The sequence below is a fragment of the Engystomops pustulosus genome, chromosome 10, assembly GCF_040894005.1.
Source record: "Engystomops pustulosus chromosome 10, aEngPut4.maternal, whole genome shotgun sequence".
Classification (NCBI taxonomy): domain Eukaryota; kingdom Metazoa; phylum Chordata; class Amphibia; order Anura; family Leptodactylidae; genus Engystomops; species Engystomops pustulosus.
Window position 1 is genome coordinate 80,943,191 of NC_092420.1, and position 21,291 is coordinate 80,964,481.

The 21,291-nt window shown below is 45.9% G+C and overlaps 1 protein-coding gene across 1 annotated transcript in view; it reads right to left on the minus strand.

Annotated features, from left to right (window-relative positions):
* Positions 1–21,291, minus strand: part of LOC140103581 (vitellogenin-1-like) — a 106,679-nt gene that overhangs the window by 12,207 nt on the left and 73,181 nt on the right. The window contains exons 25-30 of the mRNA XM_072126716.1: positions 15,002–15,061; positions 13,410–13,610; positions 8,344–8,486; positions 8,122–8,260; positions 6,308–6,440; positions 1,531–1,720 (exon numbers count right to left, since the gene is read on the minus strand). Of these exons, the coding sequence (XP_071982817.1) occupies positions 1,531–1,720; positions 6,308–6,440; positions 8,122–8,260; positions 8,344–8,486; positions 13,410–13,610; positions 15,002–15,061 (866 nt within the window). The remainder of the gene's footprint in view (positions 1–1,530; positions 1,721–6,307; positions 6,441–8,121; positions 8,261–8,343; positions 8,487–13,409; positions 13,611–15,001; positions 15,062–21,291) is intronic.

Sequence of the window (21,291 nt, forward strand, 5' to 3'; positions counted from 1 at the left end):
AGGCAACCAGCTGATCCAGGGGAAGACCGCAGGAAACCAAATTCTGGTCAAGCCCTTTAATAATTGTTTTATTTTGGAGACATTAAGAATATTTCATACAACTCTGGTAACCAATAACCCAATTAAATTCTTCACAACCTGCAATAAAACAAGTTTTCGTAACCAATTTTATTATTTTTTTTGATGACCAATGCATAGCATTAGTCAATGATGTGAAATTAGAGACAAGTGTAACCAATGGATCTGGTGCAGCATTTGGGTTCACATGACTGACTAGGACTTATTGGCGAATTGGCGTCCAAACAGCCAACCCCTTGGCCAATCATAGCCACGGCTAGGTGTCAATTTGCCAGATTGGGTGTTCAGCAATATGTCCTGGTCAGGCGGCCGAACCTGAACACCAAACCCAACCATTGGCTCTGTTCATCTCTATTTAAAATCATTGAGATCCTGACACCAAAAATCGGCACCGATCAGCTGACACCAGAATCAACATCGCAAATGGAGCAGGAGGAACAGCTGTGTTCTCTGTGTAGTGGCTGAGCAATCCACATATACTTGAATTAGAGTTGAGCTGCAGTTCCTGACCAAGCCACTATTTAGAGAATGGAGCTGTTCTGTTTCAGTACTCTGTATTGATTTTTGCTACAATCAGCTGATTGGTTGAGGTCTTGGTCTGTTGAAATCTAAAGATCTGATATGGATAACAAAGATCCTTTTTACGACTAATGCGTTCTTAAGAAAAAAACTATACAGGCAGTCCCCGGGTTACATACAAGATAGGGGCCGTAGGTTTGTACTTAAGTTGAATTTGTATGTAAGTTGAAACTGTATATTTTATAATTGTAGATCCAGACAATTTTTTTTTTTGCCCCAGTGACTATTGGAGGTTTAAATTTTTTTGCTGTAATGGGACCAAGGATTGTCAATAAATCATCATTACAGACACTTTTATGCTGATTATTGCAATCTAGGACTATAGTAACATCCAGAGAGCTTCACCAGAGGTCACAGTGGGTAGAGGGCTCCGTCTGTAACTATGGGTCGTCTGTAAGTTGGGTGTCCTTAAGTAGGGGACCGCCTGTATCTGCAGAATTTGAAAAAACATGGATTTCTTCTTCTAAAGACAGCACCACCCCAGTCCAATGGTTCTGTGTGGTATCACAGTATGTTTATCCTAGTTTAACGGAGCAGAACTTCAGAAACAGGCACCAACCACAGACAGCAGAAAGAAGCCACATTTCTTAACCCTAAACACCCCTTTAAATTTTAATTAAAGTTTATTTCATTGAATTGTAGACTATACTACAAAGAAGTTTTGTTCAGCTTCTCATTAAGTCCTTAAATTCCTTAGAGCTCAAACTAGAAGAAAACTCGCTCTGAGCCGTGTGTTGATATCGGCGCTCAGTATCTCAATGACAGACCCCCTAATAATGAAGGGGGCAGATGAGTTACAAAGCTCCGCTCTACTGAATGGATTGTCAGAATAACCTTTCCAGGCAGTTCTAGTTCATTACAAGTCGCACTTACGAGGATCCCAGCTTGACATTCATTTCAAAGGTTGAAAATCCTTGACCCAGTCTTTTCATCGCGATTAAGAATCTTAATTGATTGGTACAGTCTTGTGCGATCACCGTGTAGCAGTTGGGAGAGGATAGAGAACAAGCCAGTTTTGCTCCGTCAAATGTTACGATTTTGTCAGGGTCCACCGTACATTCATCTGCAAATTGAACACAACGGCATGAATATTACAATACTGAATATGGACGACATGTGTGTGGACAGTGAAACGTGGAAACAGATGGAATCTGTAACTTCTCCTTAGAAAACCATGGGTATAATTATGAAGAAGATGCTGCTCTGGTCCTGTCCATGAGTTTCCACAGGCTCCGGGAAAAAACGTGGCTGTCGGGACTTGGACTTGTCATGGACATCATGAAGCCACAAGAACAGTAGTGACTTTGGACACATAGGGGCTCATTTACTAAGGGTCTGTCGGACGCATTTTCCTGAGATTTCCATTTTGCGCCGAATTGCCCCAGAATTTTGATGCACGCGATCGGATTTTGGGGCATCGGCTTGCACGCGAAAGAAATCAGGGGGCGGCCCGTTGGACAACCCGACGGATGGGGACAAACCCGCGGAATTTAAAAAAGGAATTGTGGCACAAGATCAAGCACTCACATGCACCGGGAAGAAGAAGGTGGACTCCGGCGGACCTCAGTGCGGAAGCAACGGATGCAGGAACTCGGGCGCACAAGCTTAGTGAATCGCGGCAGACCCGAATCTTTGTCGAACAATGCACCGTGGGATCGCGACAGGACCGGGTAAGTAAATCTGCCCCATAGTACACAGAAGTTTCTTCTCCTAAGGGCTCATGCGCAAAACCATGTTTGAACCATTTGAAGGACCTAACACTGCTCCGGAGATGGGACTCCAAGCATCAATGTTGTGCATCATGAATAACCATGATCAACCATGATCAGGGACTGATTAAGACTGGCATGGACCCTGGGCTGTATAAATATTATAGCCCCTACAAGTCTGGAATCACTTCCTACATACGCTACTAGAATCAGCCTCTTGGGGAATGGAGGAAGCATCAATTCTGCCTGCTTTCTGAGGTTTCAGAAGCTTTGAAGGTCCTTCAAAGGTCCTGAAATGGCTCTTGTGTATATGAGTATTGAGATCAGGAACATATGTACAAGGATTTCATGGGTGAAGGTCCTTCCCAATATAAAATTTAGTGGGTATTTTTGGTCGTCATGGGCCCCATAGAAGGCTTGTGCCCTGGGCCCAAACCAACTGCATTATAATCAACTACTGCTATGATGCTTGGACTCAGTTCCCCGGGGCAGTCTTCGGTCTGCAGGAAAGTGGTATCCAGACTAAAGGTTATCTGTTCTCATTGATCTTTCATTATCGAAATTTGTTTTGTTCTATCAATAGAATCCACTAAGATATTTATTTGTGTCATGGTCGTCCTTTGCACCAAGGGGGCACCGTTGCTTTTCAACAAAACACTTACTTTTGGGTCACTTTCTGATGTCATCCAACCACACAACCAAACCTCTCATTAATTACCACTGACTCTAACCTATTATGAAACTATTTTGACTCCTCGTCTATGACCCTGCTCTTCCTGCCTACTGCATTGTCTTCTTTTTTTTGTTATATTCCTTTGTTGTTACTCTTGGCATGTACTTTGACCTTGTAGACTGTTGCACTTGGATTGATCGACTGCAAAATCAATGGCTCCATTCTTGTTGTGTCTTGTTGCCAACCAATGGCCACTCCGAGGACTGTGACCCAAAAAGGCATAAGGTTAAAGGGTCAGATTTGGTATTTCCTGATCTCCGCTCAAACTAATGTCTAGAGACGCTTTTAATGGAAAGCGCCGAATGACAAAGGACAATTGCTTAATTTAGTAATATCTAATATTGGGCTTAGTGATTGATATGAGATGGATGAGTTTACCCTGGAAAATAACCTAATAAATATCTACATATTGGGGTGCTGTAAAATTTCCTGCACGTGTGATCATTATGTTATATCCAGATTATTATATCTCACATTTCAAGTCATTAAATTTTCTATTTCTGAATCTCAGCTCCATATCATATAATGGCATTAGGTGGCAGTAGAAGCAAATGCAGAAAATCCCTCTATGACTGCGGCGTCATATAAATTCTGTTTTCACTCTATAAGTATCTCAAGAAGAAATGATCTCTGTATGTGGAGCTTCTGTAACATCATTTAACTATTCGCTTGGGTCTGGCTAAGCCTCCGGGTAGTTAGAGGCTATGATTGTACATATACAGCCCAATATGGTTGTCTACAAACCACTGTTCTGTTCCCAACTTCTTCCAAAATAATTAGTAATTTGTGCCCTTATTTTTACATGGAAATCGATCCCTACTGTAAATAAGACAGAACTAAAATCATAGCTAATATAAGGCAATAAGGCCCCCATCACTGTGTATGTATACCATAGCACTTTATGTTCAAACTCAAACTCTCTTAGTCTATGTTCACCCTATGCTTTTGATATACGCTTAGTGTATATATCAGGAGAGCTTCCGACATATTCCACTCTATAAGCATACGGTGGGATAGATCTATGCCATACGTTGTAAGGACACATCGGGAATCTGCCAGTTGTGTCCTACAACGTAAGGCACAAAATGTATTGTGAACCCAACCTGATCTTGGCACTATATGGCAATGCTACAGTATGGGGCTTATTTACTAAGGGTCCCGCGGCCGCATTTCCGCTGGGTTTTCCGACGTTTTCAGGGATCGTGCTGCTGGGACAGGGATTTAGAAGGGGATTGTTTCGCACACGATCGGATTTTGCCATATCGGTGCCGGGTTTCATGAAACACAAATTGGGGGCGGACCGTCAGACGATCTCACAGATTCGGACCAAGTGCGGGATTTAAGTTTTAAATTGTGTTGCAAGACAATGCACTTACATACACCGGGGAGAAGAAGGTGAACTCCATCAGACCAAAGCGGGGAAGCGACACATGCAGGATATCGGGCGCACGATCTAAGTGAATTGCAGTGAAGTGAATCGTCGGACATTCTGGATCGAGGATTGCGACATGGACGGGTAAGTAAATGTGCCCCTATGTGTTGACTATGCAACCCTATTACTGTTTCTAAGCACCATGGGGCTTATTTACTAAGGGTCCCGCGGCCGCATTTTCCTCGGGTTTCCCAACTTTTCGGAGATCGCACTGGGGATTGTGTCGCACGCGATCGGATTTTAGTGCATTGGCGACGGCTTTCACGCTACAGAAATCGGGGGCGGGCAGTTGGACGATCTGACGGATTTGGACTAAGCGCGGGATTTAACATTTACATTTGTGTCGCAAGCCAAGCACTTACATGCACCTGGAAGAAGAAGGTTAACCTTGGAGAAGGTGCACAATCTTCTTGAATCGCGGCCGATGTGCATTCCAGCGGACATTCCCGGATCGGGAATCACGCAGGACCGGGTAAGTAAATGTGCCCCCATATGTCAATATTACACTAAAACTAAAAATAACATATGGTAAAAGATATGTGGGCCCCATATGAATGACAATATCATGGAAGGATTAGACATATCAACTTAGCAAAAGGTCAGTTGTAGGTTATTTTTCTCCTTGGACTTCTATATAGGTAACCTTATGAAAGCTCACAATATCTGATTGTCAATCAGGGGCAGATTTGGCATTTTGGGTGCTCTAATCAAAGATAAGTCCACAATGCATAGCTCAGTTCCCCGGGGCACTGAAAAGGAGAGTATGGAATCTAAATTGTATGGCACCCTTAAGATGCTTATACAGTTCAAATAATATCAACATCCTCACTGTTGGCTAACAGTGAACGGGGCCAGAGATGATTACCAGTAACTGAGTGGTTGGCTTGGGTACGGCCCAGCAATGGATGTCACTTCGGGGACCTGGTAAACAGGTCAGCAGCAGTAACGGGCTCCGCAGATGGCTGTTGGAGTTGGCTAGCTGTAATGCAGTGTTAGCCCTAAAGCTGTGTTTGTAGGGCTGGATGAATCTCCTGTGAGCTACATCAGCTCTGCTGCATCAGCAGCACAATTTGGGAGTGTCTCCTTACAGATATCTCAGGACAGAGACCTAGAACTTTGGGCTAAGCCAATACTTATAGATTCTAGGACTCTGGAAAGTTCATGGGTGCTAGCTAACAGAACAGCCTTCATTACCCCATGTGATTACATCATTGCAACATTAGGTTAAGGTTAAGTTGGAACTGAGTTGCAGACTTATTCTGAGCTTTACTATGATACTTTAAATCAGTTGATCAGGGGAAGCAGCAAGGGGTTGACCCCCATTGATCTGATAATGATGACCTATCCCAAAAATCTTCGCACTGTTCTATTTGCCGAAATTTAGAACCTCTCATTATTTCCATCCAATGGATAAAATCCATACAATAAAGAATATTGGAAAAATTGTATCATTTTCAAAAATGCTAGAATAAAAGCAATTCCCTTTTTTGGATTTTTTAATAAAAAAAGTGGATTCCTCCAACGCTAGTTTAAAAGTTCTACCATTGAACAATACATTTTACCTTTACTGGTTCATATCTGGAAATCTGACTTTTACGGTTAAGTCTGCTTTATTTTAGTAGTTTTTTTTTCATTTGACAATAAATTCCTGGGACTCATTGGAGCACAGCAGTTTTCGGACACCCCGACTGGTAATCACAGTCTATGACTTTCCACAAGACTTTTATGATTTAATATTATTTTGGAAAAAAAACATATATAAAATGAGAGCTCTACCTTCATGGCTACCTCTGACCAGGGATGATACTTCTGGAAGATTTGTGAGTTCAATTAGATGAAGGTGTCTGAGCCAGCGAGTGCCAAGTGAAAGATCCCATGGGATGGGCAAGGCCTGTTTATAAAATGTCAGCTGCAAAGAAAGGAAGAACATTTGTTATTACGTGATAATTCAGGAAAGTATTTCGTTTCAGAAATTCTGGTCTTTTGAAGCTTCAATGCTGACGACTTTGTGTAATTTTTAATTTGGATATGGCGACATAGAAAAAGGCAAAATAGAAGGAAAGAATACAAGATTGATCTTGATTTGTATGTCTTGATTGTAAGTCGGAACTGTATATTTTATAATTGTAACCGTTTTTTTTTTTTGGTCCCTGTGACAATTGGATTTTAAAAATGTTGGGTTGTCATAAGAACCAGGAGTAACAATAAAGCTTCATTGCAGACGCCTGTGATAACTGTTATAGGTGATTATTGTAGCCTAAGGATAAAGTATAGTAAATTATCAATATCCAGAGGTCTGTTTGTAACTAGGGGTCGTCTGTAAGTCACATGTTCTAAAGTAGGGCACCGCTTGTATACTGGGCCCGATACCTGTGCTAACATGGCAGGGGCCTCTATTCGATAATAGTATTCAATGCGAGTGAAATCGGACGATTGTGGACTATCACTGTAGCTGAAACAGACAATGGCATCTGCGTCTTTAAGTGCGAGTGTGACGCGTCCGTAGCAGTTCCCCAGGGGATGTCGCACTTTGACCCTGGATGATGTCATCCCGTTCGTCCAGCTGCAGCGGTAAGAGAGGACACGGTAGGGGTGTAACTGTTTTTTATTTTATAAATATCCACAGTTTAGGGGGCAGTAAAAGTTTGGGGGACACTGTATATAGTAGACATTTGGGGGCATATATCTGTATTATTTGAGGGCCTATAGGTATATTATTGATTGGGGGTCTATATGTATATATAAATTGGGGGTCTATATGTAAATATTGATTAGCTGTCTATATGTATATAATTGATTGTGAACCTATATGTAGATTATTGATTGAGGTCTGTTATGTATAAATTGATTGGGGGTCTATATATATTTATGAATTGGGGGCTCTAGATATATTGATTAAGGGGCTATATGTATATTATTGATTGGGAGCCTAACCCAAATATTTCTATAATGACAGATTGCAGTAAAAGACAAATAATATGCCTGTAAAGCTTAGAAATTGCCATACACAACGGGGCAGATTTACTTACCCGGTCCGTTCGCGATCCAGCGGTGCGTTCTCTGCGCTGGATTCGGGTCCGGCCGGGATTCATCAAGGTAGTTCCTCCGCCGTCCACCAGGTGGCGCTGCTGCGCTGAAAAGCATCTGAACGCACTGGAGTTCACCGGCTCGGGCTGAGTGAAGGTAAGCGCGTCCAAAGCGACACATTTCTTTTTTTAAATGCGGCGTTTTTTCCGAATCCGTCGTGTTTTCGTTTGGCCACGCCCCCCCCGATTTCCATCGCGTGCATGCCGGCGCCGATGCGCCACAATCCGATCGCGTGCGCCAAAATCCCGGGGCAATTCAGGGGAAATCGGCGCAAATCGTAAATATTCGGGTCACACGTCAGGAAACCGCAAATCGGGCCCTTAGTAAATGACCCCCAATGTGGGCAAGATTTTATCTTATGGGGTCCGTCATTTACCAGAGGTTTCTCTTATACTATAGATATTTCACTATGTTGTACTGGGGAGACTGCTTTATGGCAAGGTAAAGTACAATCGTAACAGGCAGCTCTAAATGGACTATCCCTTTAAGGGTATAAGCCTTACCTGTGGTGTCTTCAGGATGGTATCGTACGTGTCTGGAGTGGTGGCGGCCACTCTTACAGTAAGCTGGTGAGATGGATTGGAATGGTGGATCTCAGAGAATCCCATTGTGTAAGCGACACCCGGTGCATAGGTCATGAGGCTGTATGGATACAGAAATATTCAATATGAGCATAATGGGCAACAACGCACCTAAAAACCGAGACCCATCCACAGTACAATAACCTGTCGGCTGCGCGCTTCAGCCATGTTGGTAGCCTCTTCCACTGCCACAATAGTTGCACGGCTGGTGCCCCGGCTAGTTTCCCTGTAGAGAGTTGACTTGTTACTTTATGGTCTTGACAATTGTTCCCCCATCTCAGCATTGCCTGGAAGGTTCATCAGAAGAAAAGTCACTTTATAAACGATTGTGTATGTGCTTCTCTGCAATATAAAATCACTGTGACACATGAGTGTATTACGTGGGTCTTAAAAACTGCGCCCACAGCCTCATATGGACATCATCTAAGTTTTCCTATGAAGGGAACCTGTCGCCGGTTTTCACCTTTCATCTTCTCGCTGTTTCCTATTCAGTTCTCATTACAAAAGTCCACAGCACATATTTTCATAAAAATCAATTTACAAAAAAGTTTTGGTATCACAAGGGTTTTTTTTCTCTTCTCCACCATCTCCCTCATTGCCCCCTCCCTCAGGAATGAAAATGGGAGAGTAAGGAATGAGGAATGGGGGGGATGAGGAATGAGGGAGTGAGAATTGGGAAATGGGGGTGAGAGGAATTGGGGAATGGTGAGTGAGGAATGGTCAGTGAGGAATGGTGAGTGAGGAATGAGGAATGGAAAGTGAGGAATGGGGGAGTGAGGAATGGTGAGTGAGGAATGGGGAGTGAGGAATGGAGGAGTGAGGAATGGAGGAGGGAGGAATGAGGAATGGAGAGTGAGGAATGGGGGAGTGAGGAATGGGAGAGTGAGGAATGGGAGAGTGAGGAGTGGTGAGTGAGGAATGGTGAGGAATGAGGAACGGAGGAGTGAGGAATGAGGATTGGGGAGTGAGGAATGGGGGATTGAGGAATAGGGGAGTTAGAAGTGGTGAGTGAGGAATGGTGAGTGAGGAATGAGGATTGGGGAGTGAGGAATGGTGAGTGAGGAATGGGGGGACCGAGGAGTGGTGAGTGAGGAATGAGGAATGGGGAGTGAGGAATGGGGTGTGAGGAATGGGGAGTGAGGAATGGGGAGTGAGGAATGGTGAGTGAGGAATGGGGGAGCGAGGAGTGGTGAGTGAGGAATGAGGAATGGGGAGTGAGGAATGGTGAGTGAGGAATGAGGAAATGGGAGTGAGGAATGGTGAGTGAGGAATGGGGGAGTGAGATATGAGGAATGGGGGAGTGAGGAGTAGTGAGTGAGGAATGGTGAGTGAGGAATGAGGAGTGGGGAGTGAAGAATGGTGAGTGAGGAATGGGGAGTGAGGAATGGTGAGTGAGGAATGGGGGAGTGAGGAGTGGTGAGTGAGGAATGGTGAGTGAGGAATGAGGAGTGGGGAGTGAAGAATGGTGAGTGAGGAATGGGGAGTGAGGAATGGTGAGTGAGGAATGGGGGAGTGAGGAGTGGTGAGTGAGGAATGGGGAGTGAGGAATGGTGAGTGAGGAATGGGAGAGTTAGGAGTGGTGAGTGAGGAATGGGGAGTGATGAGTGAGGAATGGTGAGTGAGAAATGAGGAATGGGAAGTGAGGAATGGTGAATGAGGAATGGGGGAGTGAGGAGTGGTGAGTGAGGAATGAGGAATGGGGAGTGAGGATGGTGAGTGAGGAATGGGGGAGTGAAGATTGAGAAATGGGGGTGAGAGGTATTGGGGAATGAGGAATGGTGAGTGAGGAATAAGGAATGGGAAGGAAAGGATTAAGAAATTGGGGAGTAAGGAATGAGAAATGGGGATTGGGGAGTGAGGAATGGGGAGCGAGGAATGGAGGGACCGAGGAGTGGTGAGTGAGGAATGGTGACTGAGGAATGAGGAATGGGGAGCGAGGAATGGTGAGTGAGGACTGGGGGTATGAGGAGTGGTGAGTGAGGAATGGTGAGTGAGGAATGGTGAGTGAGGAATGGGGGAGTGAGGAGTGGTGAATGAGGAATGGTGAGTGAGGAGTGAGGAATGGTGAGTTAGGAATGAGGAATGGTGAGTGAGGAATGGTGAGTGAGGAATGAGGGAGTGAGGAGTGGTGAGTGAGGAATGAGGAATGGGGAGTGAGGAATGGTGAGTGAGGAATGGGGGAGTGAGGAATGGGGGAGTAAGGAGTAGTGAGTGAGGAATGGTGAGTGAGGAATGGGGGAGTGAGGAATGGAGAGTGAGGAATGGTGAGTGAGGAATGGGGGAGTGAGGAGTGGTGAGTGAGGAATGGGGGAGTGAGGAGTGGTGAGTGAGGAGTGAGGAATGGGGAGTGAGGAATGGTGAGTGAGGAATGGTGAGTGAGGAATGGGGGAGTGAGGAGTGGTGAGTGAGGAGTGAGGAATGGGGAGTGAGGAATGGGGAGTGAGGAATGGTGAGTGAGGAATGGTGAGTGAGGAATGGGGGAGTGAGGAGTGGTGAGTGAGGAGTGAGGAATGGGGAGTGAGGAATGGGGGAGTGAGGAATGGGGGAGTGAGGAATGGGGGAGTGAGGAATGGGGAGTGAGGAATGGGGGAGTGAGGAATGGTGAGTGAGGAATGGGGGAGTTAGGAGTGGTGAGTGAGGAATGGTGAGTGATGAGTGAGGAATGGTGAGTGAGGAATGAGGAATGGGAAGTGAGGAATGGTGAGTGAGGAATGGGGGAGTGAGGAGTGGTGAGTGAGGAATGAGGAATGGGGAGTGAGGAATGGTGAGTGAGGAATGGGGGAGTGAGGATTGAGAAATGGGGGTGAGAGGTATTGGGGAATGAGGAATGGTGAGTGAGGAATAAGGAATGGGAAGGAAAGGATTAAGAAATTGGGGAGTAAGGAATGAGAAATGGGGATTGGGGAGTGATGAATGGCGAGCGAGGAATGGAGGGACCGAGGAGTGGTGAGTGAGGAATGGTGAGTGAGGAATGAAGAATGGTGAGTGAGGAATGAAGAATGGTGAGTGAGGAATGGGGGAGTGAGGAATGGAGAGTGAGGAATGGGGGAGTGAGGAATGGAGAGTGAGGAATGGGGGAGTGAAGAGTGGTGAGTGAGGAATGGGGAGTGGGGAATGGTGAGTGAGGAATGGGGGAGTGAGGAGTGGTGAGTAAGGAGTGAGGAGTGGTGAGTGAGGAATGGGGAATTGAGGAGTGGTGAGTGAGGAATGAGAAATGGGGAGTGAGGAATGGTGAGTGAGGAATGGGGGAGTGAGGATTGAGAAATGGGGGTGAGAGGAATTGGGGAATGAGGAATGGTGAGTGAGGAATAAGGAAGGGGAAGGAAAGGATTAAGAAAGTGGGGAGTAAGGAATGAGAAATGGGGATTGAGGAATGAGGAATTTGGGAGTGAGGAATGAGGAATTGTGTAGTGAGGATTGGTGAGTGAGGATTCGGGGAGTGAGGAATGAGGTCTTGGGGAGTAAGGAAACTAAAGGAGAGAATGGTGAAGAGTAAACACGCCCCTTGTGACTTGGTGACTCCACAGCTATTTTTTAAAAATGGATTTTATAAACTATGAGCTATGGATTGTTATAATATAAACTGAATGGGAAACAGTGAAAAGATTTCTATGGGAACCTGTTATTAGGTTTAATGGTGGAAATCTGACTACAGGTTCCCTTTAAATCAATGCAAATGTGATTGCTCTAATAGACATTAACAATTAGGAGGTACTTTCTCTAGTCAAAGTCATCCGAAGTTGTGTACCAAGCAGGGGTCAGAAACAAAAAACAGAGAATATCCTCATGGGACACTAACATATAAGGAACAATGACTGGTGGTCCTGCACACGATGGATGGGCATGCACTCTATGGGCTAGGACAGCATATAGGGGGTAGAAAGCATGTACCCTGGAGATGAGCAGCATGCTATGGTGACCTTGAGTAATGGTAACCTGGATCCTATGTCTACTGAGAGGAGAATAATTCCAATAGGAAAAGCCCCCCATGTGTTACAATGACAACAATTACAACTACAACATGCTACAGTTCATTACAGTTACAGCTTGGTCCCTGTCCCTTTGTCTATATGTGTACGGAAGGGATTCAAGTGAAACAAAAATGACAGTGAGCTCTAAAATCCAGCTCCTCACAAAGCCCTGCCTACTTGCCTCCTATACCCTAAATGTTACCGGACAACTAGAATGCAATCCCTCTTTACACCAAAGTGCAAACACGTAACAATACAAACAGAAAAGTATAGTCGTCAAGCCGGGTCACAACAGAGATAGCAACAAAGTACGAATCAGAGAACAAAAGAGTAGTCACAAAAGGAGACGAGATAAAAAATACCAAGAATACAGTAAACAAAGTATCTCTCTCCCATGGAAATGAACTAGCCAAGATCAAATCTATAACCAGCACAGGATTAAATGTGAAAATAATACTTATGGGAAATCAGTGTCTTTGCTCTTGACTGATTGGATCAAAGCTCGGACAGTCACAACTGTTAACTGTTGATGGACTGGAGCAGGCTGTATGAGGAGAAGGATGTGGTGAAATCAACTCCTGGACAGCCAGCAAACTAAGCCTCTGTTCACACAAACAAAGCACAATGACGCGCAGAGATAAAATCAGCGTCTCCTCAGCTGCACGGCATGAACCGGGGATTACGCTGACACAGATGTTACAATAAGTCTGTGAGATCACATTTAACTTGCCGGTTCTCCCTTTTACTATTAGTGTATGTACTTATGTGATTGAACCGTTCCCAAACTGAAGAAGCTGTCTGCATGAATCAGTGCCAATGCTGCAGTGATAACAGAGCTTTGGTAGGTGACAAGCTCATTCTATGCTGAAATCTATCATCTATCTATCTATCTATCTATCTATCTATCTATCTATCTATCTATCATCTATCTATCTATCTATCTATCTATCTATCTATCTTTCCATTTCCATCTGTCTATCTATCTATCTTTCCATTTCCATTTGTCTTTCTATATAATCTTACTCTCAGCAGGGAGAAAGTAAAGGTCTTCAGTTATTTACATCTAAGCTGCTGCTCTGTACTGTAATAAATGGAGTATGCAATCTCTTGTACATGTTCGAATGAGAGCCATCCTAAGATGTGTCTTTGAGTGGGGTACACTTTAACTTAAAAGTTAAAAGTTAAAACTTAAAAGTTTAATTTGTCAAAATCATTTGTCATTCCATAGATGTTTCTTACTGAGGCTTTGTGGAATCCAGAAACAGAAGCATCAAAACATGTCTTCCAGTGGCTTTTGTGATCCAGAGGAACCGTGATGATCTGTGCTTTAACCTTAATTGGATGAATGTAAGCTGTGGTCTGGAATCCGCGATGCTGGGAGTCACTCATGATCGATTTCACCAGAAGAACAGCCTTAGGGGGAGTCCCAGTAGATATTTTCTAAAGAAAGATACAACCAATATTTCATTTGTTTCTAAAATTGAGTTACATGTATCATAAGTAGGGATTTGTCCATCTGGTTTTTGTGACTTTTCTTGGTCAGATGTATCTTAATGGTTTATAATTACTGATACATGTGGTGTTTGGTCTTTAGTGACTTTTTAAAACAAAAGTCACAAAAAAGTCTCTAAAAGTTGCATTCAGTTCCAGCCTAATTTCCACGCCTGGTCAGGGGCAGCCCTAGATTTGCGCCAAAATCTTTGACTTTTTTTGCGACGTTTTAAAAAAATTTTCAACTTTCACATCTGGATTCAGACGATAACGCAGGGGACACTGCGGAAAACTAGACAATGGTGAACTTTTAAAGAAGACTGTTTTGGGCTCAAAAAGTTGCAAATGAGCACAAGCACCATGAAAAGTCTCAAAAATTTGAGAAAAAGGCAAGACAAAAGTTTGATACAAGTGTCCTGGAAACTTTTTGTTCCTGTTGTGAGTTATGTAATGTATTAATACCAATTAAAGGGAATCTGTCAGCAGTACTGACACTTTTAAAGAAAATCTACTATCAAAATCCATCAGTATAAACTTGCTTATAGATTCAGGCACCGTGACTGTGGTAACCTTCTTGTTATCCATGGCCTCCTTCCTTCTAAAAATCAACTTTTAAAATTATGTTAATAAGCCTGATGAGTACGCAGAGCAGAGAGCATGCGCCATTTAGTGAGCTGGAACTTCATACTGAAGGACGATAATAGCAATTGGTGGGATTGTAGGGAGGAAGAATGGAGTGGCCTTGAGAAGAGATGGGTGAGGGCAGGGCCTGCACTAGTACTGGGCATACCCGGGCAAATGTTGGGGGCCCAGAGCTGCTAGGGGGGCCAACATAAGGCTGTATGTAAGGAATCCATGGGGGTGAGGGGAGATGTATCTAATCAATCCATAGTGTGTTAGGGGGACTTTATATGAAATACCCATGAGGGAGCTCTTTGGTAGGATAAACTAGGTAAGACAAGGAGACTATTCTTCTTTCTGAATTTTTAATGCCACCATGTGAGTTTACTGGAAAAGGGACCACTGAGGGTCTGTCGCCCAGTGGCCTACTGAAACCGACTTTGGGTGAGGGGTTGAGGTCTTCTTGATTGGTGCTAAAGGAGCAAAAGCTTCAAAGTAAGTTTACTACAAACTGAATCACGATTAAAAGAGATAAATCTATAATCTAGATCTGTATGAGGGGCTTATTATCATCATGTTAGTAGTCACATAGTGATGGCCAGTCTGTTCTGAGATCTTGTTCCGTTTTGTAAAACATCCCCCTTTTGGGCTCTGAGCGCCATTGAAGTTCCAGATAACAAATACTAATGAGGGTAAACATAATCTTCAGTATACCAAACCTCGTATGGTGAGGGGTCCTCTTCACTGCTGCTGCTGCTGCTGCTGCTGCTCTGTGATGTCTGTAAAGCAAGAAAATTAAGTTTAAAACATCAGGATTTTAGAGAGGTCCTTCTCATCTACTCCTATAAATCGACTAACTAATAAATATGTCTTCTTACAGCTACGTTTTGGTAGAAACGGCGCCACTAAGGTTGGTAATGAAAACTGCCACCAGACAGACATCTCTAGAACCAGTAGATGGAACCTACATCTATGGAGTCAGAAACCATCAGTGGACTATGAACCAGAACCTCAAACCTGTAAACCAGCCTGATCCGGACTTCTGAACTCTGAGCCTAATCTGCAATCCAAAAATCTGTATCTGAGCCTTAATTCCATCTGATCTGGAATCTTGAACCTCAGCCTGATCCAGAACTCTAAACCTGTACCTGAGCCTGAATACTGCTTGCTCTGGAACGTTGAACCCCAGACTGATCCAGAACTCTGAACCTGTACCTGAGCCTGAATACTGCTTGCTCTGGAACCTTGAATAGAGATGAGCCAACATACTCGTCCGAGCTTGATGCTCGTTCGAGCATTAGCGTACTCGAAACTGCTCGTTGCTCGGACGAATACTTCGCCCGCTCGAGAAAATGGCAGCTCCCGCCGTTTTGCTTTTTGGCGGCCAGAAACAGAGCCAGTCACAAGCCAGGAGACTCTGCACTCCACCCAGCATGACGTGGTACCCTTACACATCGATAGCAGTGGTTGGCTGGCCAGATCAGGTGACCCTGGGATAGACTAGCCCCTGCCTGCGCTGCTCGGATCATTCTGTGTCTGGATGCCGCTAGGGAGAGAGCTGCTGCTGGTCAGGGAAAGCGTTAGGGTGTTCTATTAGCTTACTGTTAGGCAGGAGTGATTCTACAAGAACCCAACAGCACTTCTTAGGGCTACAATAACGTTCTACTTTTTTTATTTTTGTTTGCTTGTGGCTGGGCTTGCTGGCACTAGTAGTGCAGCTAGTACCATATTGTGAGGAATTTGCAGGGGGACTTGCTACCGTTGTGTTTAGCTCTTAGTGACACACATATCCACCTCAAACACCAAAGTGGGAAAATTTATTAGGGGTTTGATTTCAATTAGGCACAGCCTGCCAGTTTCTTTTTATTTTACGTTTATTTTTTCATAACTCAGCGTCATCTCATCAGTGTGCTTTCATACTTGGCTAGAAAATAGCCAAAGGAGAATCCAAACGGCTTACTTACGCCTACGATAGCGTTATATATATTTTATTTCTGGTTGATCTGCTGGTGGCTGTCCTTGCTGCAGTGCATATACTAGCCAATTGTGAGGAATTTGGAGTGAGACTTGCGACCGCTGTGTTTAGCGCTTAGTGACGCACATATCCATCGCAAAGACCGAAGTGGGAAAATTTATTAGGGGTTGGATTTCAATTAGGCACAGTCTGCCATTTCCTTTTTATTTTACGTTTATTTTTTCATAACTCAGCGTCATCTCATCAGTGTGCTTTCATACTTGGCTAGAAAATAGCCAAAGGAGAATCCAAACGGCTTACTTACGCCTACAATAGCGTTATATATATTTTATTTCTGGTTGATCTGCTGGTGGCTGTCCTTGCTGCAGTGCATATACTAGCCAATTGTGAGGAATTTGGAGTGAGACTTGCGACCGCTGTGTTTAGCGCTTAGTGACGCACATATCCATCGCAAAGACCGAAGTGGGATAATTTATTAGGGGTTGGATTTCAATTAGGCACAGTCTGCCATTTACTTTTTATTTTACGTTTATTTTTTCATAACTCAGCGTCATCTCATCTGGCATAGCAGTGTGCTTTCATACTTGGCTAGAAAATAGCCATAGCAATAGGATAGCATCGTTTGGTTTTAAAAACTAAAAAACACAAAAAAAAACAAAAAAAAACAAAAAAAAAAGTAAAAAAAAAATTTAAGTTATAACTTTCATTTTCAAAATGTTTAACCCGAGGGCTAGGGGTAGAGGACGAGGGCGGGGACGTGGGCGTCCAACTACTGCAGGGGTCAGAGGCCATGGTCCTGGGCGGGGTGAGACACCACCTGCTGATGAGGGAGCAGGGGAACGCCGCAGAGCTACACTCCCTAGGTTCATGTCTGAAGTTACTGGGACTCGTGGTAGAGCACTGTTGAGGCCAGAACAGTGCGAACAGGTGATGTCGTGGATTGCCGACAATGCTTCGAGCAATTTGTCCACCAGTCAGTCTTCCACGCAGTCCACCCATGTCACCGAAATCGGCACTCCGCCAGCTCCTGCACCTCAGCCTCCTCCCCCCCAGTCTGCCCCCTCCCAGGAAAATTTGGCATTTGAACCGGCATACTCTGAGGAACTGTTTTCTGGACCCTTTCCACAGTCACAAACCACTTGTCCGGTTGCTGCTGAGCAATTTTCCGATGCCCAGGTTTTCCACCAGTCGCAGTCTGTGGGTGATGATGACCTTCTTGACGTAGTGGAAGAAGTGTGTAAAGAGGTGTCCGACGATGAGGAGACACGGTTGTCAGACAGTGGTGAAGTTGTTGTCAGGGCAGGAAGTCCGAAGGGGGAGCAGACTGAGGGATCGGAGGATGATGAGGTGACAGACCCAAGCTGGGTTGAGAGGCCGGGTGAACACAGTGCTTCTGAGACGGAGGAGAGTCCTCGACCAGAACAGGTTGGAAGAGGCAGTGGTGGGGCCAGACGGAGAGGCAGGGCCAGAGCTGGTGCATCAGCGCCAAATGTGTCACGTAGTGAAGCTCCCGTGGCGAGGTCTCCCGCGGCGAGGGCTAGATTTTCAGAAGTCTGGAGGTTCTTTAAGGAAACACCGGATGACCGACGGACTGTGGTGCGCAACCTTTGCCAAACCAGGACCAGCAGGGGTTCCACCACTACTAGCTTAACTACCACCAGTATGCGCAGGCATATGAATGCTAAACACCCCACTCAGTGGCACCAAGCCCGTTCACCTCCGGCCGTGCACACCACTGCTCCTTCCCCTGTGTCAGCTGATAGTCAGCCCCCTGCCCAGGACCCTGGCACAAAAACCCCATCGTCGCCTCCACGATCCTCCACAGCATCCACCAGCGTTCAGCTCTCCATACCCCAGACGCTGGAGCGGAAAAGAAAATATAGTGCAACCCACCCGCACGCCCAAGCCCTTAATGTCCACATCTCCAGATTGCTTAGCCTGGAGATGCTGCCCTATAGGCTAGTAGAGACCGAGGCCTTTCGCAACCTCATGGCGGCAGCCGCCCCTCGGTATTCGGTCCCCAGCCGCCACTACTTTTCCCGATGTGCCGTCCCAGCCCTGCACCAGCACGTGTCAGACAACATCATCCGTGCCCTGACCAATGCCGTTTCTGACAAGGTCCACCTGACCACGGACACGTGGACGAGTGCTGCCGGGCAGGGCCACTATATATCGCTGACGGCACATTGGGTTAACTTGGTGGAGGCTGGGACCGAGTCTGACCCTGGGGCTGGTCATATACTGCCGACGCCGAGGATTGCGGTGCCTACCTCGGTCCAGGTCTCAAAGGCCTACTATGCCTCCTCCTCCTCCCACCCCTCCTCCACCTCCTCCTCCGAACTACCATCCGTGGGCATGGCGCCATCAGTCGCTAGCTCTAGGCACAGCAGCAGTGCCGTCGCTAAGCGACAGCAGGCGGTGCTCAAACTGCTGAGCCTAGGCGATAAAAGGCACACCGCCCAAGAACTATTACAGGGCATCACGGCGCAGACTGATCTGTGGCTGGCACCGCTGAACCTGAAGCCAGGCATGGTTGTGTGTGACAACGGCCGTAACCTGGTGGCGGCTCTGCAACTCGGCAGACTGACACATGTGCCATGCCTGGCCCATGTGTTAAATCTGATAGTTCAGCGTTTCCTCAAGACATACCCCAATCTGTCAGATTTGCTCACGAAGGTGCGCCGCATCTGTTCGCATTTCAGGAAGTCCAGCACAGATGCTGCCACTCTCAGGGTAGCGCAGCGCTGCCTCCAACTGCCCGCTCACCGACTGTTGTGCGACGTGCCCACGAGGTGGAATTCAACATTAACCATGTTATCCAGAGTTTACCAGCAGCGCAGAGCGATTGTAGACTGCCAGATGTCAACTTCCACCAGAACTGGTAGTCAGGTCAGTCAGCTTCCTCAAGTCTACAATGAGGAGTGGACGTGGATGTCTGATATCTGTCAGGTGCTGAGTAACTTTGAGGAGTCAACACAGATGGTCAGTGGCGATGCCGCCATCATCAGCCTCACCATCCCGCTGCTTGGCCTGTTGAAAAACTCTCTGATCAGCATGAAGTCGGAAGCTTTGTGCTCGTCACAAGAGACGGGGGAAGAAGATTCCCTTGTTGATAGCCAAAGCACCCTCAGGTCTGTTTCTCAGCGCATATCGGAGGAGGTGGAGGAGGATGAGGAGGAAGAGGAGGAGAATGTTGGCGAGACACAAGAGGGGAGCATTGCTCAGACCTTCACTGTTCAGCGTGTATGGCCAGAAGAAGAGGAGTTGGAGGAGTTGGAGGAGGAGGAAATGGACAGTCAGGCCAGTGAGGGGAGTGAATTCTTGCGCGTTGGGACTCTGGCGCATATGGCAGATTTCATGCTAGGCTGCCTATCCCGTGACCCTCACGTTCAAAGAATTTATTCCAGCACCGATTACTGGGTATTCACTCTCCTGGACCCACGGTACAAGCAAAATCTTTCCACTCTCATCCCTGGAGAGGAAAGGAGTGTGAGAATGCATGAATACCAGCAGGCCCTGGTGCACAAGCTGAAACAGTATTTCCCTTCTGACAGCGCTAGCGGCAGAGTGCGTAGTTCTGCGGGACAAGTAGCGAGGGAGAGTAGGCGAGCAGGCAGCTTGTCCAGCACTGGCAAGGGTATGCTTTACAAGGCTTTTGCCAGCTTTATGTCACCCCAGCAAGACACTGTCACCTGTCCCCAGTCTCGGCAGAGTAGGGCTGATCTTTACAGAAAGATGGTGAGGGAGTACGTAGCTGACCATACCATCGTCCTAAATGATCACACAGCTCCCTACAACTACTGGGTTTCAAAGCTGGACATGTGGCACGAACTGGCGCTGTACGCCTTGGAGGTTCTTGCCTGCCCTGCCGCTAGCGTCTTGTCCGAGCGGGTTTTCAGTGCAGCTGGTGGCATCATCACCGATAAGCGTACATGCCTGTCGACTGACAGCGCTGACAGGCTGACGCTTATTAAGATGAATAAAGCCTGGATTTCTCATAATTTCCAATCTCCACCAGGTGAAGGAAGCTCAACCTGAATAATTTATGCACTCCTCCTCCTCCTCATTTTCCTCCTTCTCCTCCTCTTTGTACACTAAAGCAGAGGAAACTGGCTATTTTTTGACAGGGCCCACTGGCTCTAGCTATAGTACTTTATGCATTTAATTTTTCTGGAGGGCCACCTACCCGGTCCTCTGTTTTAAACAATTTTTGGGAGTGCCACATACAGGCACTCAATCTATTCAATTTTTCTGGAGGGCCACCTACCTGCTCCTCTGGTTTGAAAACTTTTTTGGACTGCCACATACAGGCACTATCCAAATTAAATTGTCTCCATAGCAGCCTCCACACGTTGTCTCCATTGCTACCTCCAAAAGTCGTCCATATAGCTGCCTCCATACATCGTCCCCTTATCAAACGAGGTGTGTCAGGCACAAATTTGGGTTGTTTTCATGGATTCCACATCAAAGTTGTTAACTTTGTCGCCACCCTGCTGTGTTATCCACAAAATATACTGGCAAACTTTTACCATTTAGGGATATTATTTCAGCGCTTCTTGCGCATCTGTTTACATTCCCCTCATCCGCCATATCCCAAACTTATAAGAACGCTACTACACTTAACTTGGTGCAGGCTGGGACCGAGTCTGACCCTGGGGCTGGTCATATACTGCCAACGCCGAGGATTGCGGTGCCTACCTCGGTCCAGGTCTCAAAGGCTTACTATACCTCCTCCTCCTCCCACCCCTCCTCCACCTCCTCCTCCTCCGAATTACCATCCGTGGCCATGGCGCCATCAGTCGGTAGCTCTAGGCACAGCAGCAGTGCCGTCGCTAAGCGACAGCAGGCGGTGCTCAAACTGCTGAGCCTAGGCGATAAAAGGCACACCGCCCAAGAGCTATTACAGGGCATTCCACATCAAACTTGTTAACTTTGTCGCCACCCTGCTGTGTAATCCACAAAATATACTGGCAAACTTTTATCATTTACCGATATTATTTCAGCGCTTCTTGCGCATCTGTTTACATTCCCCTC